At 43.2% G+C, this 23,480-nt stretch overlaps 1 protein-coding gene across 2 annotated transcripts; it reads left to right on the top strand.

Moving 5' to 3' along the window:
* Positions 1-1,625: 1,625 nt before the first annotated feature.
* CREG2 (cellular repressor of E1A stimulated genes 2) lies at positions 1,626-20,982 on the top strand. 2 transcript variants are annotated; one of them, XR_005699724.2, is made up of 5 exons: positions 1,626-2,006; positions 4,158-4,327; positions 15,389-15,502; positions 17,259-17,832; positions 19,222-20,982. XR_005699724.2 is itself a non-coding variant. In XM_040057331.2 (4 exons), exons 1-4 carry the CDS (start codon positions 1,626-1,628, stop codon positions 17,404-17,406), a joined length of 813 nt encoding a protein of 270 aa, XP_039913265.1. In that variant the 3' UTR covers positions 17,407-20,982. The 2 variants fall into 2 exon arrangements, 1 of the variants encoding a protein (XP_039913265.1); XM_040057331.2 differs by having other exon boundaries at positions 17,259-20,982.
* Positions 20,983-23,480: the final 2,498 nt, after the last annotated feature.

Below are 23,480 nucleotides of genomic sequence, written 5' to 3'. Positions count from 1 at the left end.
AGATTAAGCATTTGGTGCCAAAATTACATTTTCTTGGGAAGTGAATCTTCACAATCGGAAAAATTAATAAGGGTTTAAGGCCCGTTATACCCATTTCCACTATTCCTCAGGTTTTTATGGTGAAGAAAAAAAATGGAACAGGGAATACAGGAAAAAATATAAGCTAACAATACTCAGTGCTCTCAAGTCCACTCTTATTAATAAGAGTTCAGGATTCTAGATTAGATATACCTGTTCTCATGGCACAGTTAAGCAGAAGTTGTATCAGTAGACTGATCTTGGAATCTGTTCGTCACAGATATGAAAAAGTAAGATGTACCTGAGAACACCTTTTAGATGTACATGAGAACCTTCTGACAGGCAAAGGCTTCTGTGAGATTCATTCATCCCTGTCTGCTACTGAACCCGTGCTCCTTGAATAATTTGCATGAATGCGATGAAATTTAGAAGCATATGTTTTAAAGAATTACAACTTTGCATTGCCATATTGAACAGAACTACTGCCAAGAAAGGAGCTGGATGCGTGTGTGCCTTTATTAAATTGGGCTATTGATACAAACTCATATACATGCAAATCTTTGCCTAATTAAAACCTCGCCTGGAAAACGTTTAATAGCAGCTCCATGTATTTGCATATCAAAACCTCATCCTTGCAAGCACCAAACTATTGCTGCCTGCCACCTCAGACTCGGGGTCTTGCTGCGGCTTGACCCCAGTGCCCAAACAACGGGAGTGTTCACATGGACACTCTCCCTCGCGGATCGTCTCATATTTGGATAAACGGAGAGGTCGCACCTACTCCGCCCGGACAGCTCCATCTTTTTGGTTTTGGGGTGCGCGTAGAGAACTTAATCCGTGAGATACCTGTCGGACCGCGGACCTGAGCCGGGGGCTCCAGCCGTCTCCCAGGCCCCCCCAAGCGACCGGCAAAGGCAGGGTTACCCCACGGTGCGCTCCGCCCGGGCTGGGAACAGCGAGGGGCCCCAGAGCTGCGCGCCCGGCGAGCCCCGGGGCGTCCCCGGCAGGTGCGTGCGGAGGCTCCCGCACGTTCCCGGGCCGGGGCAGCACACGGAGGCGTGAGGCGGCTCGGGGCGATCGGGAGCGGGCGCGGCCGCGGGCGGAGCGCACCGTGGGGTAACCCTGCCTTTGCCGGTCGCTTGGGGGGGCCTGGGAGGGGCGGTGCGGGAGGGCGCGGCGGGCAGGGGCAGGGGCGGTGCGGGCAGGGGCGGTGCGGGAGGGCGCGGCGGGCAGGGGCAGGGGCGGGCAGGGGCGGTGCGGGAGGGCGCGGCGGGCAGGGGCAGGGGCGGTGCGGGCAGGGGCGGTGCGGGAGGGCGCGGCGGGCAGGGGCAGGGGCGGGCAGGGGCGGTGCGGGCAGGGGCGGTGCGGGAGGGCGCGGCGGGCAGGGGCAGGGGCGGTGCGGTGCGGGCAGGGGCGGTGCGGGAGGGCGCGGCGGGCAGGGGCGGTGCGGTGCGGGCAGGGGCGGTGCGGGAGGGCGCGGCGGGCAGGGGCAGGGGCGGGGCGGGCAGGGGCGGTGCGGGAGGGCGCGGCGGGCAGGGGCAGGGGCGGTGCGGGCGGCGGCGGCCGCGGGAGGGCGCGGCGGGAGCGGCGCGGCGCTGCCGCAGAAGATGTCGGCGGGGCGGCCGCGGCCGTGGTGGCTGCTGCCGGCGCTGCTGTGCGGCGGCGCGGGGGGGTACGTGGTGGTCAGCTCCGTGTCGTGGCCGCTGCCCGAGGAGGGGCACGGCTCCTCCACCGAGGAGGCGCTGCCCGCGCTGCTGGAGGAGGCGGGCGGCCTCTGGAAGCAGAGCTACCCGGCCTCGGCGTACCGCGAGGATGCGGCGCCGGGCTCCGGGCCGGCGGCGCGGCGGCCAGGACAGGGGGCCGCCGCGTCCGGGATGTTCTCCTACCGGCGGGAGGGCGGCGGGGCGCCGGGACGCGCCGGGACCGCCCGCTTCCTCGCCCGGAGCAACACCTGGGGCTTCGTGGCGACGCGGGCCGCCCGAGGAAAGGTACGGTGCCCACGGTGCCCACGGTGCCCACGGCACGCGTTAGCCGCCGGACGAGCGCCCGCGCCACGCAGGGAGCGGCGCAAACCCTGCAGGAGAAAACGTGCTCGGAGCACAGGGAGGGAGGATGCACGCTAAAAACCGCACCAGAGAGACTGAAAAAAAAAAAAAAAAAAAAAAAAAAAAAAAAAAAAAAAAAAGCAAAATCTCTAGGCCAGAAGGCAGAGCTGCATCGCAGGGTTTGGAGAGGCCGTTTCAGGAGGATGAGGATGAGGAAGAGAGCCTGCTGGGCTACCGCAAAATCTGCCCGTCCGTCCAGCTATACCAGCCTATAGGACGATTTCTCTGTCAGGAACATTAAACAAAAGAGCTGTACTGGAGAATTAGGGTCATTATTTTTCCAGTTTTAAAATATTTCCTTTTTTAAAGTGAAACGTTGGGATGAGACACGCATCCAGTACCATTCAGACAAAATCGGGGGGAAAAAAGAGAGAAAAAAAAAAAGGCATTCTTAACTTTCTGTAGAAAGTATTCACATATTAATTAGTTTACAATTTAAAATTAAATTAGAAGCACCTAAGTCTTCAGGAAGTTAGTGTCAGTTAATGTTATTGTGAAATACAAAGTAACAGATTGAAAAAAGATACAATTAAATGAATTTGTATGTAGAGAGAAGAGGCCAGTAATTCTACATCAGCTTTTAAAAATCCTATTTCACCCTATGATCAAAACTCTTTTGGTTTATGCTCTCGCCAGAAACCCTCAGTGGAATTACAGCCATAATATAGTCTGCAGCTACCTGCCTCCAGACAGAACACAGAAGTAATACAGAAAAATCTGGTTCATAATAAAATCTGAAATTCAAGGGGTGGTGTTTGCTGCTTTGAATGCTGAACTATGCTGCCTGTGATCACAAATATTTTTAAGAATCTAGAGTAATATTAACCTTGCATGAGAGACTGGATATTTTAAGCAATGGGAACATGTCCTGCAATATTACTGAGAGCTTTTTTGTTGTTTTTAAAATTGCAACCCTTAATAATAAACAAGTATTTTTATTTTCTAAGTTATGTAATATCATTAAAGTATTACTTCTAAGGAAAGCCAACAAAGACCATTTATAAGCAGTATAAGCATTAAAATTTTAAAGGCATATAAACATTGAAAATCAGAAAGCATGCTACCCAGATGACAACATCTTCCAGGAGTTTTTTTTATTAGCTATTCATATTTAATTTAACTTTGTTGTAAATGATTTAATGTATTGACAGATAATTTTCCTGTTTAACACCTAATAGATCATGAGGAAAAATATCTGAAGATGTGAAAAAAAAAAAGGAGTAATTAACTGAATATCTGTCATTTTTATTTATAATGGGATGAAAAGCATATAGTAGGAGTATATGTTATTCTGAAGCATATTGATGAGTGTCACTGCTGGGCGAGGACATTTTGCATGCATTATAGCCACTGTGCCACTCTGTGTACACAGGTCAGTGTATGGGAGAAAATCTTTTTGAAAACTTGTCTCCTCAGTGTCCCTTGTCTGCCAAGGGAAGAGGTTTTACTTGGCTGACTTGGTAGTTGAGACATCCCCCCATCAGGAATCTGATGTTTCTGCACAGGAAGCTGAGCTGATGTCCAGTTTGACTTCAAACACAATTCGAGCTCAAACGCCTTCTTGCAATCGCACTGCAAGTCAAAACCAAAAGAGGAGGCAGTATTAGAGTTAAAAGCAGGCTGAATCAAGGCTAAATTAGGCTCTATATCCTTTTGGGTTTGAGGAAAGATACCAGCAACAGTTTAGAGTAAACATTTCCTGATATCAATGGCAGGAAAAAAAGGTATTCATACACTTAAACATTTTTAATTTGGTAGTTCCTTTAAGCTTAGTGGAAGAGAAAATGTTCTCTATAGTGTCATGGACAGGACTAGAGAGAAGAAATAGAGGAGAGATCTATTTTCACAGAAGCATGAAAGATCTAATTTAGAGGAGATAGATCTAATTTAGAAGAAATGCTGTCTCATGATGACAACAGAAAGTGGTAGCAATGGGGCTGGCTGCTCTCTCTGCTAGAGCCCTTGAGGGAATCCCCCACACTGAAAACTGTCCATGTGCAAAGATGTAACCAGTTGCTTATTTGGATTTTGCAGATCCAAGATATGCCTTATGGGAACTGTTTACTTCTCAGCGATGGTCCCGTCAATAACAGCACTGGAATCCCTTTCTTTTACGTGACACCAAAGGATAACACTGTGACAGATCTTCTGAAGAATCCCATGGCTTCTCTGACCCTTCCAGAAGCAGATGGAAATTTCTGCAGGTAACAGTTTTATCTGCCTCCTACCACTTTCAGTGAGAACAGATACCTCAGAACAGAATGCTGAGTCCCCCCACCTTCAATGTCCTGCACTTACTTTTGACTCTCATGATCAGCTACATGCCCCTTCCTACATGTTTTTTTTGTTTGTTTTTGTTTTGTTTTGGTTTTGTTTTCAGTAAATTCCCCTGGTAAAGCATAGTAGAGAAAAGCAGAGGTGTCACTGAAGTATACTGTAGCATCAACAGCTGGAGTGGCTTTCAGCTTGAAATTAACATACCTAAATTTTAATCTCTTCTTGGAGGTGCTTACATAAAACTTAGGTGTTCAAGATCCTATAATAGTCTATAGTGATCCAGCCAATAAAATCCATAGAGTTTCAGAGGCTATCCAATTCACAGTAAAGGGCCTCACCACCCTCACAACAAAGAATTTCTTCCGAACATCTAATCAAAGCCTACTCTCTTTTAGTTCAAATCCATTATCCCATTGTCATGCCACTACATGCCCCTGTGAGAAGTTCCTCCCCAGCTCCCTTGCAGGCTTCCTTTAGGTGCTGCTTATGAGGTCTCCCTGGAGCCTTCTCCAGGCTGGACAACCCCAGCTGCTCAGCCTGTCTTTGTGGGAGAGGTGCTCTAACCCTATGATCATCTTCATGACCTCCTCTGGATTTGTTCCAACACGTCCAATTTGTTCTTTGCACATAATGAATAACTTCAGATCCCCAGAGCTTTACATGTGTAACACATATGTATGCGACCTCAAAGATTACTCCATTTTCCCCTCCATTCTTGTCTCTTTGAGGAAGACATATCTCTACCATATGTTTGTTTACAGACAATCATGTGTCAAACTTGGCTGGGTCAGCCTTGTGTGAAGTGTTATTTACAGAGGCCTCTTTACGTGACGAGGTACATGACACCGAAATTGTGTCAGACAATGTCAGGACTCTGTTACCAAAGCAGGTCTTAGCTGACGTTGCAAGAAGAGAGAGAGAGAGAGAACTGGTAAGAAATTGACTCCTTCAGAAAGAAATGGTGTTGGTAGTTTTTATTCCAACTTAAGGTCCTCTTTGGGGAAGGAGAGGTTTTATTTTAAGACCAGATTTCCCCAGCTGAAGATTGCCTTGAGTATTATTCCACCTCTCAAGCCTAATAGCAGAGAAGAACCCTGGGAAAAGCAGGGAATGAAAAATATAAAACATTACTGTTACACTTGTCTATATTTGTCTTGAGAATATATTGTTTTCTAGAGAGTTATATGGTGGAAAAATGAAACGTTTCTTAGTCCGAAGCAGTACAAGTAATTTCAGGCTGACATCCTATTCCCAAGGAATGGAAATCATAGCTTCCTCTTACAATGTCAAACACCTAATAGGAAACTTCTGTCACCAACCTTTGTTAAGGTAATTCAGTCTTGAACACTTGAGGAGGTCGGTGAAGTAGGAAAGCTAATGGTAGAATGGTTCTGCTTATTGCTTAAATATTTTAATTAAATATTTTGGATTAATAATTTAGAAAATAAATACATCCGTTCTTTCATTGCAGGCTTAATGGCATTTATTCCTGCTTTCTGAGCTTTTCCATTCAGTCTAATAGCAAACTTGCTACCCAGCCCAAGTGCTTAAAAATGTGTTTTAAGTCCTATGGGCTACTACTCAGTGCCCTATTTTCAGAGGCCCAAGACTCGGAGTAGCTTCCATTGATGATAAATGGTAGTGTTGAGCACTTCTGAAAACCACATACCCATTTAGGCACTTAAGTGTGGCCTTTGATCCCTGACTTTAAACAGACACTCTTGAAAGTCTTTGCCTCTTATGGCTTAGCAACATCACTGCCCGATTTACCTGTCTGGGAAGTGCCAGTTCACCAACAAAAGAGAAATGCTGCATGATTTATAGAAATATGAAATCCATATACACCGCAAACCTTTGTGGATATTTATTCAATGTCTTTTTATTACATCACTATTAATTTTCAAATCCGTACCCTTTTGATCAGTATGCCAGATATTTGCTGCTGCTTGTTTTGCAGCCGGGGCAACCCGGATTCCGTCACCTGGCTCTACAGTCCCCTCAGCAGCTTGAGACTGAGCTCTCTGGTGAAAAGAGCTCTCTGGGCACCGCCAAGAAGCTAAACCTGGATTTCCAAAACAGCTTAGTCCAAACTAATTACCATTTACCACATCCCTACTCTCCCTCCCTGCCACCAGTCATGTGCAACCCTGCCCCCCATCAGTTCTGGGCCTTGCCTCAGCCTGACCTGAAATACAAAGGTGAAGAGAATTATCCTGACAGCAAGAATAAGTTTTTCTGCCGATCCCTCTTCTTTTCATCCTGTGGCCGGTTCTGCTCCTGGCCACGCAGTCCCACCCCCCTCCAGCTGACCATATGGTGGGCCTATTTTAGCTCAGTAACCCAGCAGAAACCTCTTGGGTTTGTTTCTTTTCTGGATGAGATTTCTACTGGCTTAGTAACTTGAATCAGCTCCTCAAGAGCCAGAGAAGAGCAAAGGAGAGGGGAAAGGAAAAGAGGAGATAGTGGAAAATAGAATATTCTCATTTTAGCATGTAACCATACTCCAGATATTGAGCTTACTACTGAAATTGGGTACACAGGTTCAGTTTGATCAGTGCTCCATGCATTATTTGGGGTTTTTTTTACCTTCAGTTTCTTTTTCATTATCTCTGAAGTTCTCATCTGGAACAGATGTTGACTGGCTTTAACGCAAAGGAGAAGCAATATAGACAATAAAAAGCTGGGTCTTTACTTGAGCTACAGTTTTTTTGATTATATGAAAATATGAGCAAGCTTTGAGGCTGTCTCTCAGCAAGGAAGAGTATGGGCACTGGCCTTTACCTTTCTTCTCTCCCCTTACCCTATAACCAGGGTCATAAATTAATGGGTTTTTTTAAACCAGGAATCCACAAGCAATTTTTACATGTAAAAGCAGCAACATGTAAAAGTGCAGCCCAGAACATCACCTGTTACCCCACAGAAAGGGCCTCTGTGGGCAGTGCTACACTGAAGAAAACAACGAGGTGCCCAGGCCCTGCTGCCAGCGCTTGGGGTGGCCTGTCCCCTGCTCCAGGGTGCACTTGCCCTGCTGAGATAGACGGGCTGTGCCACGCAAGCGGCACACAGCATCCTCAGTGCAGAGCTTTATGTGGTGCCTCACGTTTGGTGCTCTTTATTTATTTATTCTTCTTTACTAGCACTATATGAAAGGCAAGACCTTTCACTCTGTGAGACCTCAGTTCCTGCTCGTATTAAAATGGTATCTGTGAGGTTTTCTTTGTGAAGTGTCATTCTTGTCAGACACTCTCTTCAAGTGCATCATTCATTGTTTTGGTTGCAAAATAATTATGTAATATAGCTAAATGAATAATATTCTACATGAGAAAGTTCGTGTCCTTGTATGCCAGCAATGCAATTGTAGCTTGTTTTCATGCGAACCTTTATTAGAATTCCATTATTAATCTACTCCGTGTTGCAAGAATCAAAGTAAGTGTGAAAGCTGATCGGTGCCTGTAGCCAATGCTCCTGGGAGTACTTGGCACTCTCCTGAAAAATGCTTCTGACCTACTGCATGCAAAAGAAATCTCTGGCCTTTAGAAAGAAAACATAGCTGACATTTCAATGTCTTCATGTACCTAATGAGTTTCAAGTGACTTGTGTACACCAATTTGATATTAAATTTATTTAGTAGCAAATTTCATTTGTTTTGTTTCAGAACAGACTCAAGTTCCAAACCTTGACAATAAATATTTTCCCTTTCAAGGATGTGAGAAATACAGACTGGCCTTTATGGCTCTCCAGCCTCAATATTTAATCGGCTGAAGAGAAAGTTTGAAAATCCTAAACTAATAAGAAAAATAACATTTAATATTGAAAGCAAGAGAGCTGCAATGCATCTGACAAGGCACTAATCGCGAGACATTTTAGTATTGCAGCTACAGTTGGGATTCCTCATCTCTGACCTAGAGACTGCCATTTCCCAGAGGGAGATGGGCTGCCCCTCTCTGAGAAGGCTCTGATGGCCAGGATAGAGACAGCATTTGTTAGCAACTACACAGCATTTTTTCTGAAGGCTGATAAATGGATAATAGAGGCAAGAAAAATTAAATGGTTCAGGGCTATAAATAGACTAAGCTGGTATGTCTATGCCACTGACAGACTGAAAAGATTGAGTTCCATTCTTGCAGCGTTCAGAGGGAGCAAGACCAAGCCCGACATTAAAGAATAGAGCAGCTATTGTTCTAAACACATTTCACAACACACAGGCTGCTCAGAGGATTCCTCTTTCCAAGTAAGCTCCTGAGTCTGCCTCATTACAGCTGCAGCCTGGAAAACAGGCAATTAATTTTAAACATGTGTCAACTCCTTGACATCAGGTTCAGCACATTCACAGGGACACACTGCAGCTTTCTTAGAGAAGGAGCAGTTTCATGGCTGCCATGAGCTGGTTTTCATACAAGGGAAAAGCGGCGAGCGTTGGGGGCAGGCCACCTTTGTTTTTTTCCTGCTATTAGTTGAGGATGGTGTTTCAAATCCATACTACAGACCAGGAGTGATTTTCATGAATTCAGATTCGCTTTCTAATTTGTGTTCTCCATCAGGGGTGACTCCATCAGAGCCATTTTACCACCATACTCTTCTGGTGCTTGAGGTAGCACCAGGCAGATGTCTCCAGTGGATGTAAGCTGACTCTGTATGTTTCCTAAATGCTGCATGGAAAATGTTGACAGGAAGTGCTGAGCCACCAAGCCATGGGACGAGGAGAAGAATTTTGTGGGTCTGGGTTCCTGCTGTGTGGTGGATCGGCAGCATGCACAAACATCCAACTTCATTCCCTGGCCAATCCTGAGGGACAATAAGCCTGCCATGGGTGGAATGTCATATGGCCACTCAACATATGCTGGGTTTGTAGAGTCACTGTTGCTAATACAAGGACTAATATAACAAAGAAATCTGGTACTGTACCTTCACACAAAGAGAAATTATGCATGCAGAAGACAAAGGCTGAATTCAGACATCCATCAATTTTTAAGATCCACCTCCTGATTCTGTGGCACAGACACATTTCTAGTTCTGGTATTTATATTGTCCCATTTTAGTCATGTGCAAATAGTTATGTCAGTAGCTGTTCCTGAAAACCCTGTATTTTAAAAAAATCTGTATTTGAAAAAAACTAAAAATGAAGGTACCAAATTAGAAAGTCAAACATGAAACCTGCTATCATCATGACCCAATACACACATTACAGTTCTAAATTACTATTTTTCCTGTATTCTTAAATAACCAGCTTCCTAAAATCCCTTTCTAGTGAAATAGTGTTTCTCTGACTCTATTTACAGAAAGAGTTGATGCTGTGATTCTTTTTTTTTCCTCCATGAATTGTCTATGGTTAAACGATATAAAAGTGTCCTGTCTGAAACACGGAGTTCAGCTGAAGAAATGCTTTGTTATTGTGAATGGAGAGAGGCAAGCAGACTGGCTTCACGTAACACACTTTAATTAAAACATTTTAGGAAGGATTATCTTCTAGAAAGAATGAAATTATTTAAAACATTAAAACACATATACCAGGAGCACAGGCTCACTTAGATGAATAGAATAGGCTTTACAATACACTTTAGCTCCCTGACTCAACTCAGATTCAGAACAGAAGACCTCTTCCAAAGGCAAAGATGTTCTATACTAACTTTGCTGGCTCCCAAACATGACTGATAAAGAAATACTTGTCAAAATCAGAGCAGGGCAGAACTGCCTAGCCTTATCCTGTTGAAGGCCAGCAAGGGCTTTTCAGATTATGAAACTGCTTTCAGTGGAGATTTTGTTTGACGTTCATGCCATGCAGATTAGCAGTACCAATACATTCTTTCTGCTTCAGAGACTCTGGTAGTTAGTAGTGAACAAATTAAATGAATGAGGAGAGTAACTTACTTTTCAAAATGAATAACATTTATAAATCAAAATCATACGCACATTACAGTAATTCTCTAAGGACAGAGCATTCTCTCCCTTCCTTTCTGTAGATTTTAGGGGACAAAAATCCTCTGATGCATTTTATATAGTAGAAAATAACTCTGCCTTTTCACCCTGTGCCCAGTTTGGGGCGATGTGAAGAGGAGCCTTGAGTATGGTGTGACAGTCACCTACCTTGCATCCATGCAAGGTGACAGGGATGAGCTGTGTCAGCAGCCAATCCCCACCTCATAATTACATGGGTTTTCATGACTGCTACCATTATAGGAGAGCTTAGAATATGTGGAAGCCCTTATGCCACTCATGAGCTGTGTGCTTTAAAGTAGAAATAAAAAAGTAGGGAAGCTGTTCTCTGGGGCTTTCTTCTTGGCTCTCTGTCTCTTCTTTTCTGCAAGAGGAGAAAGCTCTTTCCCAACTTCATTTCTCTTCAACTCTGAAGAAGTAGAGGGATAAGAACAGTGCTTTCTCACACAGCAGTGAGAAATGTGTTCAGGGGACATTTGTGTATCCTCCCAGGGAGGATGGAAGGTCTCATTTCCTCAGGGGGTGGAGGAGAAGGATGTTGGCTCCTTTGTGGGAAAAGGAGGCTGGGAAAGAAGAAAAAGAGAGGGATTCCTCTGCATATACTCCTGCTTTTACACCCAGACTGGAACAGTACTGATCCCTCCTGCCTTTCTCCTGCCAGTTCTTTCCTGGGAGTACCTATCTTCCCTTCCCAGGTGCCTTCCAAACCCTTAATTTGCTTTTCCTGTTGATCTGTAGCAGATCAGTGTCACCTCAATAATGGATTGCAGAGGCTGAGAATGAAGATAATACTCAGGGATACGTTGGTCAGAAACCAGGAGAAAGAGCATCATCAGTCAAAGCAGAGATCTCGGCTGTGAAAGGGAAGTCCAACCAAGTCCCAACATCATCATCTTAAGTGCCAATAGAACCACAGCAACCTGAAGTATAGGTTCATTACACCTGGACTTGGAGTTCCTGTATAAGAACCTTCTAATTAAACTCCAAGAGATCACTAGTGTAGTAAACAATTTAATGAATAGGTGGCAGTCTTCACTCTGAACCACTTCCCAGAAATTGCAGAAGTGTTACATAGTAAAATAAGTGGGACATGTTCATTAGCAGTGTGCTTGCAGCACTGCATTTCTGTTGGGAAATACTTTTCACTTGGATGCTGGCCTCTTCTTAAGCTCAGTAAAGCTGGCACCTTTGTAGGTGAAGTCATCTCACACATTTGGAAGAAAACTGCCTGGACTGGGTCAAACTCTGCATACTTGTTCACTGTAAGCAGAGGAACAGGAACAATCAATTCTTCTCTCTTCACAGATCAGATGAATAATTAAGATTATCCCTCTTAATGCACTGTTTTCTTATAAAATGCATAAACTGAATCTTCTTCCATTTTAATCAGGTCTTCCTAGTTTTCTGCAACAAAGTGTATGTATTTGAAATAAGCATGAAAAAAAAAGAATGTGTTTCCTAGTGCTTGGTCTTCTTTAACAGTTACCTGCTTTCTCTTCCCCTCTGCTCATATTTTACCGTAGCATTCATGAAGTCCTCTCCGTGGAGACAGAGGGCTTGATTCTGGTTAAGACCAACCACTTGAGAAATCACCTTGGGTTTTCTCAACAGAGCAACAGCGTCACCACCTCTACCCCTGACCCTGCCTGCCCCTCACAACCAGTCAGCAGCAAACAGATGTTACATAAAGATCCTCTGCATCTACATGTTCTTGTGCCAGCAAAGATGAAAAGAACTCAGCAATTGAGAGATGAATATGTATTTATACAGAGGCAGAAAATATCTAGTGGATGCATGACTACACCTCTACAGATACAAGTGAGGAATGTTTTAGTAAATATCCCTTTATTATCTTTAATAAAAATACAACATCAATCCTGATCATATTACCTTGCTCCAAGAAAGCAAATCCTGCATTTGTATTAGTTGCACTGGCAACAACACTGAAAACTCAAGACCCATTCACAACATTTAGAAATGGTAGCTGTAAGTTTAGTGGGTTTTGATGATTTAAGAAGTATAAAAGTAATCAAACATCATTAGGGAAATACTAGCGCCCCCCCCCCCCCCCCCCCAACAAACAAACAACAAAAAAAAAACCACAAAAAAACCCCAGAAACAGATTCACTTCAGAATATAAAGGGTTCCCTTGAAAATGAAAATATTAATGCTAATTTCAGATTAGAATACAAGGTTCCTAATCTGAAACAAAAAACCTATGATAAGAGGCAGACCTGAAAGCAAAACCAACAAAGTAATGTGCGCCAAACTCAAATTTATCATTGTCCTGTTCAGTTCTTCCAAAACCTCACCTATCACAATCTTAACAAATAATTTCTTTGAGTCATTTTCCAGAAAAACAAACTGACCCTCCAGAATATTATTCCAATATGCAAAATTCAGTTTGAATATTTTTTACTGGGAAGATAGAAATATGTGTGTCAATCAATGTAGCACCCTGGCTCATGAGAATGTACAGAAAACTGTAAGCAGAAGAAGCCAGAGGAAAAAAACCCCAAAACATAAAAACAGCCATATTCAAGCTATGGATGCACAGTGTGTGGGCTTTGTTGTCAGCCAAATATGTGGAGGGCAGCTTTTCATGTTGATCGGGGAAGAGTCACATCAAACACTAGTCCTATCAGGCAAAACTTTCTCAGCAAAGGCAGGCAGGGTTCACTGCTTAACCACAGCGACATCAGCTCTATTGTCTACTCAAACCCAAATACTATGCTTTCAGAATAAACATGGACTTGCACAAAAACACCAAATAATTGTAATCTGAGAAGGTCAGGCCAAAACTTCTTACTGCTCCTGATCACATCCGAAATCTATCACCTTGATCTGCTCTGTGAAACATGGACATCTTTTAATAGCAATCCCTCTGAAAATCCTCTCTTAAAGTAATTAACCACATAGTACCTAGGAGCTGTGTGCAAGAAAGACACTTGCAAATATTCCTGCTTTTCCTGGCTCTTCAGTTGTTTTATGATACTGTTTGGCTGTGGAGGAAATTGTATCATATACTCAGATGCACAGTAATTTTCTTTCTGCTCACAAGAAGTCCCTTTCCTTCATCAATATAAATGTTAAATATATACTGAGTATGTAAATATATGAAGAAGGCTTTGGGTGCAGTATTAAGATTAAGCATAAAAGATAACAGTAGATCAGAGGATTGCTTCAAGTGGACTTTAACACTTCACCAGCCAGGGCCAACAGTTGCAAGCGTGTGAATGTGCCCTGGCTGCTGGACACACAGACCCCCAGCTGACACCCTCTGCATGTGGGATTGGCTCCTTTCTCTTCAGCTCTATTCACTGCATTTGCCTTTACTTATTTGTGTTTTGGTGGGTGAGCATCTCACTGCGCCATGGATGCTGGGCAGCCACACAACACCCAAAGGCTGAGCAAAAGAAATGCCGGGAGCTATGGATGTCCCTAGGGCATGGAGCTGTGTTCCTTAGGGACAGAGCTCTTTCAGGCCACTAGAACCCAGACATGAAGTGCCAACATCAGCAGGCACTAGGAGTCGGCGCTGAGGATCTGTGGTGTACCAAGGTGATCACGTAGACAAGTTTGTACTCTGCATACACACTGATAGAAATAAACCCAGTGTCTGGGCAGGGAATGCAGATTTTTTGGGTACTCAGAACGCCACTTTTAGAACTTTAAAAATTGCACTAGAGAAAATTAGACCATTATAAGTTGATGCGGACAGAAAGTTTGAGCCTGATCTTTGACCTTGACCCTTCCTCCCATCAATAACCATGGGAGAGGAGAACGAATACAAGTGGAATTTGTCCAAAAGTTGTTAAACTGAACATCACCTTCAGACAACTACTGCTCCAAACTGAACAGGACACTGAAAAAGTATCCCTGAGAGGATGTTACTGCAAACGGCACGTTGGAGGTCAGGCTGCAGACAGTGGCAAGTGCTTACTGAACATAGCCAAGTATCTCTGTTCATGAGCCTCTTTAGAAAAGCAGATATTTTATCTGATGAGCTACACAGTCTCTCAGAACCATCTGTAGAGAATCTGCAGGTGTTAAATTAGCTGTGGGAGGATGCCCATATGTTTCCTGCATACACTAGACACACATTGAGAAATATAACCAAAAATGAAGCCATTGCAGATTGCACACAGTTAAGGCTAAAGGGCTCAAGCCAAGATCTTTAAGTAAAATTGTACACAGATGAGATGTAATTTAACACGGTGAAGAAGAAATACAGCTTTCATTTCCTAATGTAATTTCTTGGGCTGACATGGGAACCATGGTTCCCTGAGATACTAAGCAGCCTCAAACTGCTGGCAATAGGACTTTGGGCTGCTCGGTATTTGCCAAGATTAAGCCTTTGCAGTCATTTCATATGCCTTTTTTTTTCTTCTTTCTTTCTTTCTTTTTGCAATTGATAGTTTTACTTATGATTTATGTCCTTGTATTGTATATGTCAGACTCAGCAACTGCCCTGCAGTTACTAATGGGAGTTATTTATTATTACTATATACAAAGAGAGTCAAAAAGTAACAAGTACCTTCTCTGTCTTGGTCTGAAAGCAATTGGAGAACTTTTCTATTTGGTATAAAGCAGTTGAAAAGTGGGTTAAAAATGAACAAGGATTGATTTTCTAGGACAAGCACAATGAAAAGACCTTATGTTTTACCCACAGATACACATATTCATACTCTTTTCTGTAGGCACAGACTAACCATCTCACTACTTCTGCTCAGCATCTTGAATACAGGTCTGTACATCTGTCTGGGAATACTGCCATTTTCACATTCTTTTTACTTTCCAATATATACTAATCCAATTTTTGTGACCATAAATTAGGATTAAGCAACTATCTACAGCAGAGCTATGTGCCACTTGAGTGTTCCTTCCAGACTTCCCCCCTCCACCTAACAGTATAGCTAGGAGTAAAGAAGACCCACAAGGCTTGACAAAGCTTTTTATATGTGAGCAGGAGTTGAGCAGAAGTCCACACTTCTACAAAAACCCTTAAGAAAGCAAGCAAACAATTACTCATAAGCATTTTTCTCTATGCACAGAAAAAACATCATTGATCCAGAGGATCCAAGGTGTGCCAGGCTGACTCTCATGGGACAGATGGTCATGGTGCCTCCAGAGGAAACAGAATTTGCCAAGCAAGCAATGTTTTCCAGGTCTGTATCTAACAGGCACGTAGTAGAGTGCGACCCAAGGGTTTGAGACAAATACACAAATGTGGCCATTTGGTACAAAAAAAATGAGAAATAACAAGCCTGACCTTTACTTTGGGGCCATGAGGCATGTTGGCTTCTGGGTGGCTTAGAATGACACACCTTTTAGCTCTTGAGGAAATGAAACATGGAAATGCAGTTAGTTAGTGCTGGACTCTGGTAAAGCACATGGTTTATAATCTGGGGATTATGAAGATACTTCACCTGGTTCCAAGGAGAGATTCCATAATTCCATGGTGTATTTGTTATCTTTAATGATTCTACCCCACCTTATGACAGGTAGTGGACTCAGAGACAGAGCAGAGGTCTACTGCCTTTGGGCTTACGAACATTTTCAGGGTGGAGTTTACAAATTTAATTACATCTCCTCATATCCCAGCTGCTTCAAAGCCATGGTACTTACTGAACAGTCTCCTTTGAACAGCTGCAAGCACAACCCAGATGTGTAGCACACACACAGGGTGTGCCCCATGCCCTTCAGTGGGTCTCCAGAATTCCAGGCATGAAAAGCCTGAACCTTAGCTGGGGCACACACCTCCCACACAGGCTGCCAGGGATTGTCCTCCAGGTGCACCTTGCCTGGTCAATCAAACACTGCTGGGAAACTGGGATGAGCTTGGATCCAAAACAGCCCAGAGATGATATTCTTTCTGACCCAGAGGATGGGGTCAGGGTGGGACACTGTCAGTGTGTGCCATCAATAGCAAAAGTGGGACCATGAACAGATGGGGCCATATTGACACACAAGCCTTCTTTACAAACTTCACAGAAATTAGATTTCCATATCATCCAGTCCACCAACACCTCAGCAGAGGATGCTCTGATGCCAAAGTGCAAGAGCCACAATGATAAAGTGAGGGCTGCTGGGACACATCCAGTGCCAGCACCATCTGATGCCATTTACTAACCCCAGAGTCACAGGCGCTCAAAGGGACAACTCAGAAAATGGTAGGAAATACCATTTTCCCAAAGAGAGGGAAACAAAGAGGTTGCCAAACCAAGCACCTCTGCTGCAGGGTCCTCTGCAGGAGCAGAGGAACACTGAGCCAACCCTGCCCGGACTTGCACCACTTCCCACCCATGTTCCTGTGAACACTGTGTCTAGAACTGTGGTATCCACTCTGTGCATCGCTGCTGAGCTTCCCACAGCTGCACTTGCTGGGGCCTGGGGACCAGACATCTGCACCCAGTCAAGGAGAATCTGTCTGACCTAGCTGAAGGGAGACCAGAGAAATGATAAATACAGGATGAGAAGGCTGTCGGAGGTGACAGCTTGCAGAGGCTATGCTCTACCTGCTACCCAGTTTTATTAGCCCTCCCTCCATACAACTGCTACCAAAGATGTAGTATTTTCAGGACACTGTTTCCTTTAAACAGATACAAGCACGACCCTGACATACATTCAAAGAGTCTTCTCTAACTGTTTTTCGCTTCCTCAGAGACAAACATCTACCTTTAGAGGCAGGGTTCTGCAGTGGGAGGTGGTGATTTCTGGCTGCCTGCATTGCAGTTTCCCCCAGACTGGGGTATGGAAAATCATAAACGTCACAGCAAGGAAGGGCCAAAAAGATGAATGGTGGTGTTCTCATATCTCAGGTTTCACTCTGGCTGAGCACACTAGGCTGAAGAAAAAAAGCAGACTATGCGTATGCTTTGGCATATCTTCTAATATTTGTTTTGCTTTTCTTTGTCCTTCCAGGCACCCAGTGGTAAGAAAGTGGCCTCGTAGCTATGAGTGGTTTTTCATGAAAATGAACATTGAACACATCTGGCTTCAAAACTGGTACGGAGAAGTTTCTCCCATTGCAGTAGAAGAGTATTTAAAAGCGGTTCCAAGTAAAGGATGATTGAATGGGCTTTGAGAAAGAAGTCTCCTGAATTTCCTTTCCAGACACTTTTAAAATTTCATGGTAGATGGTTTCTTTACAGTGATATTTTTCTTCTCCCAAAAACCTTCAAAATAGCCCTGTCCCACACGGAGTGGAGGGAAAATAAATCAACACAGACTTTCAAATTATAAAGGAGAGGTGGATATTAGCCCTACCCTGCAATGTACAGACTTGTCATTTCAAGCAGGCAATGCGTCATCTGAAATGCTGTTTTTAAAATGCTTTGTATCTGTTTGTTTTGACTTCTATTGCTGTGCAGCCACAGAGGAACTACACTATGTGCTAAATATAATGTTCTGATTTGCAGAAAATGCAAATTGCCTACTCAGAACCCTTTATGCATTGTGGAGGCATTACTGCTGCTTGGTCTACCTTGATTTGTAGGTATGTAACAGAAACTTAATAGCTGCAAATTTAGGTATTTAAGTTTAAAAACAAATTATTTGCTAAAGCTGTCCTCATTTCCAACTTCTCTTTTCTATGTATGCTCTCTTTTCTATGTGTGCTCTCCCCTAATTAGATAATTTGATATTTCACTTGGAAATTGAGTAAAACTTCTCTCTTTAGCAGAAAAAATGCAATCACTTCTAACAACACAGCTCCAATAGAACTTGTCTCTGACACAAATCTGGTTAAACACATTAAAGGCCAAAATCAAATCAGCCCCACAAGGATTATCTCAATACAAGTATAAACATTCTCATAAGAAGAATTTAAGTAAATGTTCTCAGCTAGCCTGTTCCTGTTGAGACAGGAAAAGTATTTTTAATAGCCTGTAGTCACAATTTCTTTTGGCCTCCCTGCTCCAGCCACTGCTTTATTTTTAACTGGCTTGTGCAACTGATTTTTTGTAAGCCCTCACTAACTCACTGAGGGGTGGAGCCTGTCCCTTAACTCTGATTCCTCCCCAAGATTTAAAGGGCTTGTTCATGCATTTATTTTTTTAAAGACGCCTAAAGATGGTAGGTATTTCAGGCCATGAAAAACTACTTTTCCCGGTGTGGAAAGTGGAAACTTTATTGCAAACACATTATGTATAGGTTTATCATGTGGTAATACCAAAAAAGTTCAAAGGTATTTTAATTGCTGCCAGCTCTTTCTCTAGATGTCCTCCTGGTGAACTTATTCTGCAGTTCTTAAGGGTATCACAGAAAGAAAATTCCCATGGCTAACCAGCCAAGTCACCACACAGTTTGAAAATTACATGGCTGCTCTCCCTTTTACATTAAGAAGGAGACACATTGAGATGGGGTTTATGTGCCTGTGGGGAATCTCTTCCAGCATCCCTGGGAGGGCACTTGAGCTCTGGGCATCAGCCTGCACCATGTCTGGGTTGGGGAGGAGCCTGAGTGCCTGGGCGAGTGCTCTGAGCTTGTACAGGTTAATTCCTGGGCACAGCTCAGAGGCAGCTGCATGAGCTATGATCAGCTGGAAGCCAATTAAGTGTAGCTGAGCTTATTTTGGCTCAGGCATGGAGAGAGGGAGTCATTCCCAGAACAGCTGGGCACCATGCTGGTTTAACTACAAGGGGCCCCAGCATGCCCAGCTTAGCCCTAGGGCCAGTCCCGGGCCCCAGGCATCACTAGTATTCCTGATATTCTGTAAGAAGCTCAGGCAAATGAAGGAGGGAAACTTTGCTTAGACACTCACTATGCTTTTTTTATTCTTGTCTCATTGCCAGAGACTTTTGCAGAGGTAATTACACAAAAGGAGGAAGTGTCCTGCCTGAATCTATTTCCTTTTTTTTTTTTTTTTTTTTTTTTTTCTTGGCAGATGAGCTGCATTTTCACATTTGAGTTTGCCCCTGAATCTTGCATTGTGCAATACTGAAGCAAGATGGCCCGTTCTATACAGATTTGTAGAATACCATCAAGTAAAATCCTCCTTGATTTCCTATAATCTTCGTGCACTATTTTGATGACTTTGTCCATTACGATTAATGGGACTTTCAAATCTGAGTTCAGCAGGAAGAATACTAGTCCTTGTAAGATTATTTCACAGGTATGACATTTCTGTGAAAGTATAATTACATATTTCCTTTTCCCAGTTCACTACTATTCCCAGAGAAACCTGAAACCCCCATTCTGTTCCCCACTCCTAAATACACACAGATTAAGCAAATCCAGAGTACAATCTTAATGTTTAAGCAAGCTGAAGAAGAGAGGAAGAATTTTAGAAGTGCTACTGTTACTATACTCTCAATTTCATTCACATCCCCTGGTAACAGTGACATGGTCCTATGTCTGATCAGTTACCTTATTAGCAAGCCTTGAAAGCAGTAAGGGATTGTGTCAAGAAGGTTCAGAAGAGCTTTAATGGTTTAAGAAGTCAGGGTGTACTAAGAAAGGTTTTGAATTTACAACACCCTGCTTGTTATAGGCTGCTTCCCTGCGCACACAGATTAATTGGAGTATCTCCTGCATTGTAAAATGACACATTCATCAAGAAGCTTTTCTGTATGGACCTGCCATGAGGCTCTTGACAGGACCTCAAAACATGAAATGCTGGTTACATGTAAAGTGACAAAAGGGGCCTCATGAAGAAATGCTGTGTTATATCACCTGTTCTCATTTCATGCTTCCTTCATGCAAGGGATAACTACTATGAGAGTCCTTGAAAGCCTAGAAATTCATCAAAAATACAACCTGCAGATTTTTAAATGTAATTTTCCAGACAAAAAAAAAAAAAAAACCAAAAACAAAACCACAAACAAACAAAAAACCAAACAAACAAACACACACACACACCCCCCCCCCCCCCCCAACAAACAAAAAGGGACGTGATAATAGTTTGCTTAGTTTGCTTATTTGGGCTTTATATTGTTATTAATAGGGTAGTTCTAATTTTTCTTTAAACAGACAAATGTCTTAAGTAATCTGGTCATCACATGGTAAGTGAGGTTTATTGAAGCTTTTATCCCAGAGTTTTATCTGAAATACCAAAATAAAACCATAGTTCCTTAAGACTGTAGAGTCTGATCTTGCTTCAGTTCAAGCCAATAGCAAAAATCCCATTTATTTGTTGAGCTTTAATTATTGGATCAAACAAGCATTTTCGTAAGTCTTGATAGGATCTTATGTATTTATTAAGCATTTCAACTAGCTGATGTGTAATCTCCATGTGTTCTGTTTTTCATTATTTCTGTAGCTTCCCAAAATGTTTGTTGTGCAACATGTTTAAAATTTTAACTGTGGTCTTGAAATATTTAAAAGATGTATTTAGTCATTTCTGTATACTTGCTGAAAAAAGAAAAATGAAGTTGAAAAGTTGGGGTCTCACTTCTTGCTAATTTGGGCAAAAGAAATGCATGTACAGGATTTAGGCACAGCTATTTTGAACTGCTGTTATTATTTAACCAAAGAAGACTCTGTTTCTGATGAAATTTTGATCACTTCAGTGGTTGAAACGCAACCTGTCTCACTTCTGGATGTGTATTGCAATTTGCAATGTATTTTGATTTCTAGAAATACTGAAAGTTGTTAACAAAATGGCCATGAAGAAGAAATGCAAATAAAACAAATTTCAAAACAGAAACTGTATAAGGATATTCTTCAGTACAGCATTTGCCAGAATAACCCACATTGTGCTAACAACCATTACAATTACTCTCTGATCTGAATATCTGTTTTGTTTTTTTTCTCCCTGAGTTTTCCTAGACCAAGTTAATTTCTCTCAAAATATTTGTGGGAATTGAGACTCCAATCTCCCTTTTCTCTGGGAGAAAAAAAGCCAAGCACCTTTAATCATTCCTTCATCTTCTCATTATTGTGTTCTTTGCTTTCACCGTGGCAGTTAAATGTCACTCTTAAAGTTTGCTGTTCTATTGTTCCCTAGGAACAGAGCACTCACCTCTTGGGTGTGCATTATTAGTGTTTTGGAAGTTTCCTCAGTGCTATTTCTTCCATTGCCAACCTTGCCCTTACAAGTTCTTGTTGCAGCTTGTTCTCTTCTGTCCACTTTCCTCTAATGCATTTTCTTAAGCCAAGTCTGACAATTTACCTTTTCATCTTGTTTTCTCACATCACCTCCTTTCAACAAAATTCAAGCTCTCATACTAAAATCCCCTCTTCATATCCAATAAAGAATAGAATAGAATAGAATAGAATAGAATAGAATAGAATAGAATAGAATAGAATAGAATAGAATAGAATAGATGGCCTATGTAAGGATCAAATAACAGCCTGTGTTTCCTATTTACACTTTAAATCTTTCTCTTGCCACTGCTTGGACTGCATTTACTGTAAGAACTGTGTCAACAGCTCCCTAACCTGTACAAATCTCAGTCAACACAAGCTTCTAATTTCTAGTAATCTGTATTTTTAAAAGAACATTTCCTGCAGCTGGTTTCTTCCCTTTTACTTACTGTTTTTGCTTTTATCCCATTTCTGGAGTGATGCGTATTCTGGTTACACCAAGGGTCTTTCATTTATTTACAAAAACAAATGAACAAAAAAACCTACCACCAAACCCTAATTTGAACATTTTTGGAATTACTGAAGCACTTTCTTTTTTTAATCTTTTTGCTAACTACTGAATTTGTGCTCCTTCCAAATTGTGTTGCTTGTCATCCTTCAATAAAACTCACCTTTCACCTGTCTTTTCTCTGCCACCACCTCCACATGCCCTCTTCCATCTAACATTTTGCTAGATGCTCCTGTTTCCTTATCCTCTTTTCCCTAATATTTTTCAGTAACTCTAATTTTACTATGTTTTCCCTCAGCTTCCAAGTTCTCCACAGCCTCTTCCACATTACTTTGTCTGCTCAGTCCTGTCTTCTTGATTTTGCCAATTTAATCTTCTTGTCACTATGCTTGGTGCCTTTGGAAAGAGTCCTAACACTGCCAAGTTCTATTTTGGGAGAGTGCTAGAGAGTTGCTTTAAGGAATACTTTGGGTTCGAAGGTGTTTGTTTATTTGTTTGTTTGTTGAAACACGGCCTCTGGAACAGAAATGGGAACATATTGGCTTGATGCTGACACAGAATAGGGCAGTTCATCGAGCTCATGGCTTTTTCCAATAATATCTTCTGCACAAACTGTTCCAGGCTCTATTAGGCCCTGCCTGTGTCAGCGCCCACAACATATAATCACGATTAGGAAGGATATCAACAAAGCTTGACAATGTTGTTCGACAACATAGGTAACAGTGCAAGAACACACAACTGTTGTCTTCTGAAGGAAAACAACCATTAAAAAAAGGCTGGTAGCTGGTGAAAATGAGTGATTCATTTTAAAAGCTGGGAAAATGTACAGATGTGCTCCACGAAAGAAATAGGGAAGACTTTGTGTTTATTCCAGAAGAGGCGTATGTCAAATACTTCTATTTAACGGAAAACAAGTCCATAGAATGATCGTGTCTATTCAGTACCTTAATCTCGTACTTACATACTTTTTCCTACAGATACAGTACAGATGAAAAATGTCACCATTTTTCATCCTTCTGGAATGAGCTCCCCTCAGCACAACAGCACAGGCACCGTGTGTATCCGACCGCGTGTAGCTCCGTTCCCTTTCCCCTGCGTGTCTGTGCACCGTTCTGTTCTTTGCTGTCTGCTGGCCACCTCCTGCTCCCTTGAGTCCTTGCTTCTGGTGCTGCATCGTGCCTCCACTCCTCAGGAAGCCATGCTGCACCCTCGCACGCGGGCGAGGCGTGCCACGGAGGGTGTGGCGGTGACTCACTTAACTCGAGGCCTGTGTCACTGCCGGGGCTGCTGTGCAGGGCTCGGGACCGCCCCCACGGCAGGGTCCGAGGCCGAGCAGCCCCCGAGGGCTCGCTGGCAGGGGAAGGCGGGTGCCCGGCAGGGGCAGCGGTCACTCCGTGCGGGAGGCGCTGCGGTTTGATCCCCGTGGGCACCAGTTGCGTGCAGGGGGCCGGGGCTGAGCTGTGCTCCTTAAAAGAGCCCCGGCAGACCGGGGGCAATGCCTGTATTAGAAATAGAGAGGCTAGCAGGGCTAGAGGAGTAACTCTCCTCTTGTCCTCGGCACTGATGAGGTCACGCCTCGAGTGCTGTGTCCAGTTCTGGGCCCCTTAATT

Source organism: Hirundo rustica, chromosome 2, assembly GCF_015227805.2.
Source record: "Hirundo rustica isolate bHirRus1 chromosome 2, bHirRus1.pri.v3, whole genome shotgun sequence".
Lineage (NCBI taxonomy): Eukaryota > Metazoa > Chordata > Aves > Passeriformes > Hirundinidae > Hirundo > Hirundo rustica.
Note: the sequence above shows the minus strand (reverse complement) of the source record. Positions and strands in the feature narration are given on the sequence as shown.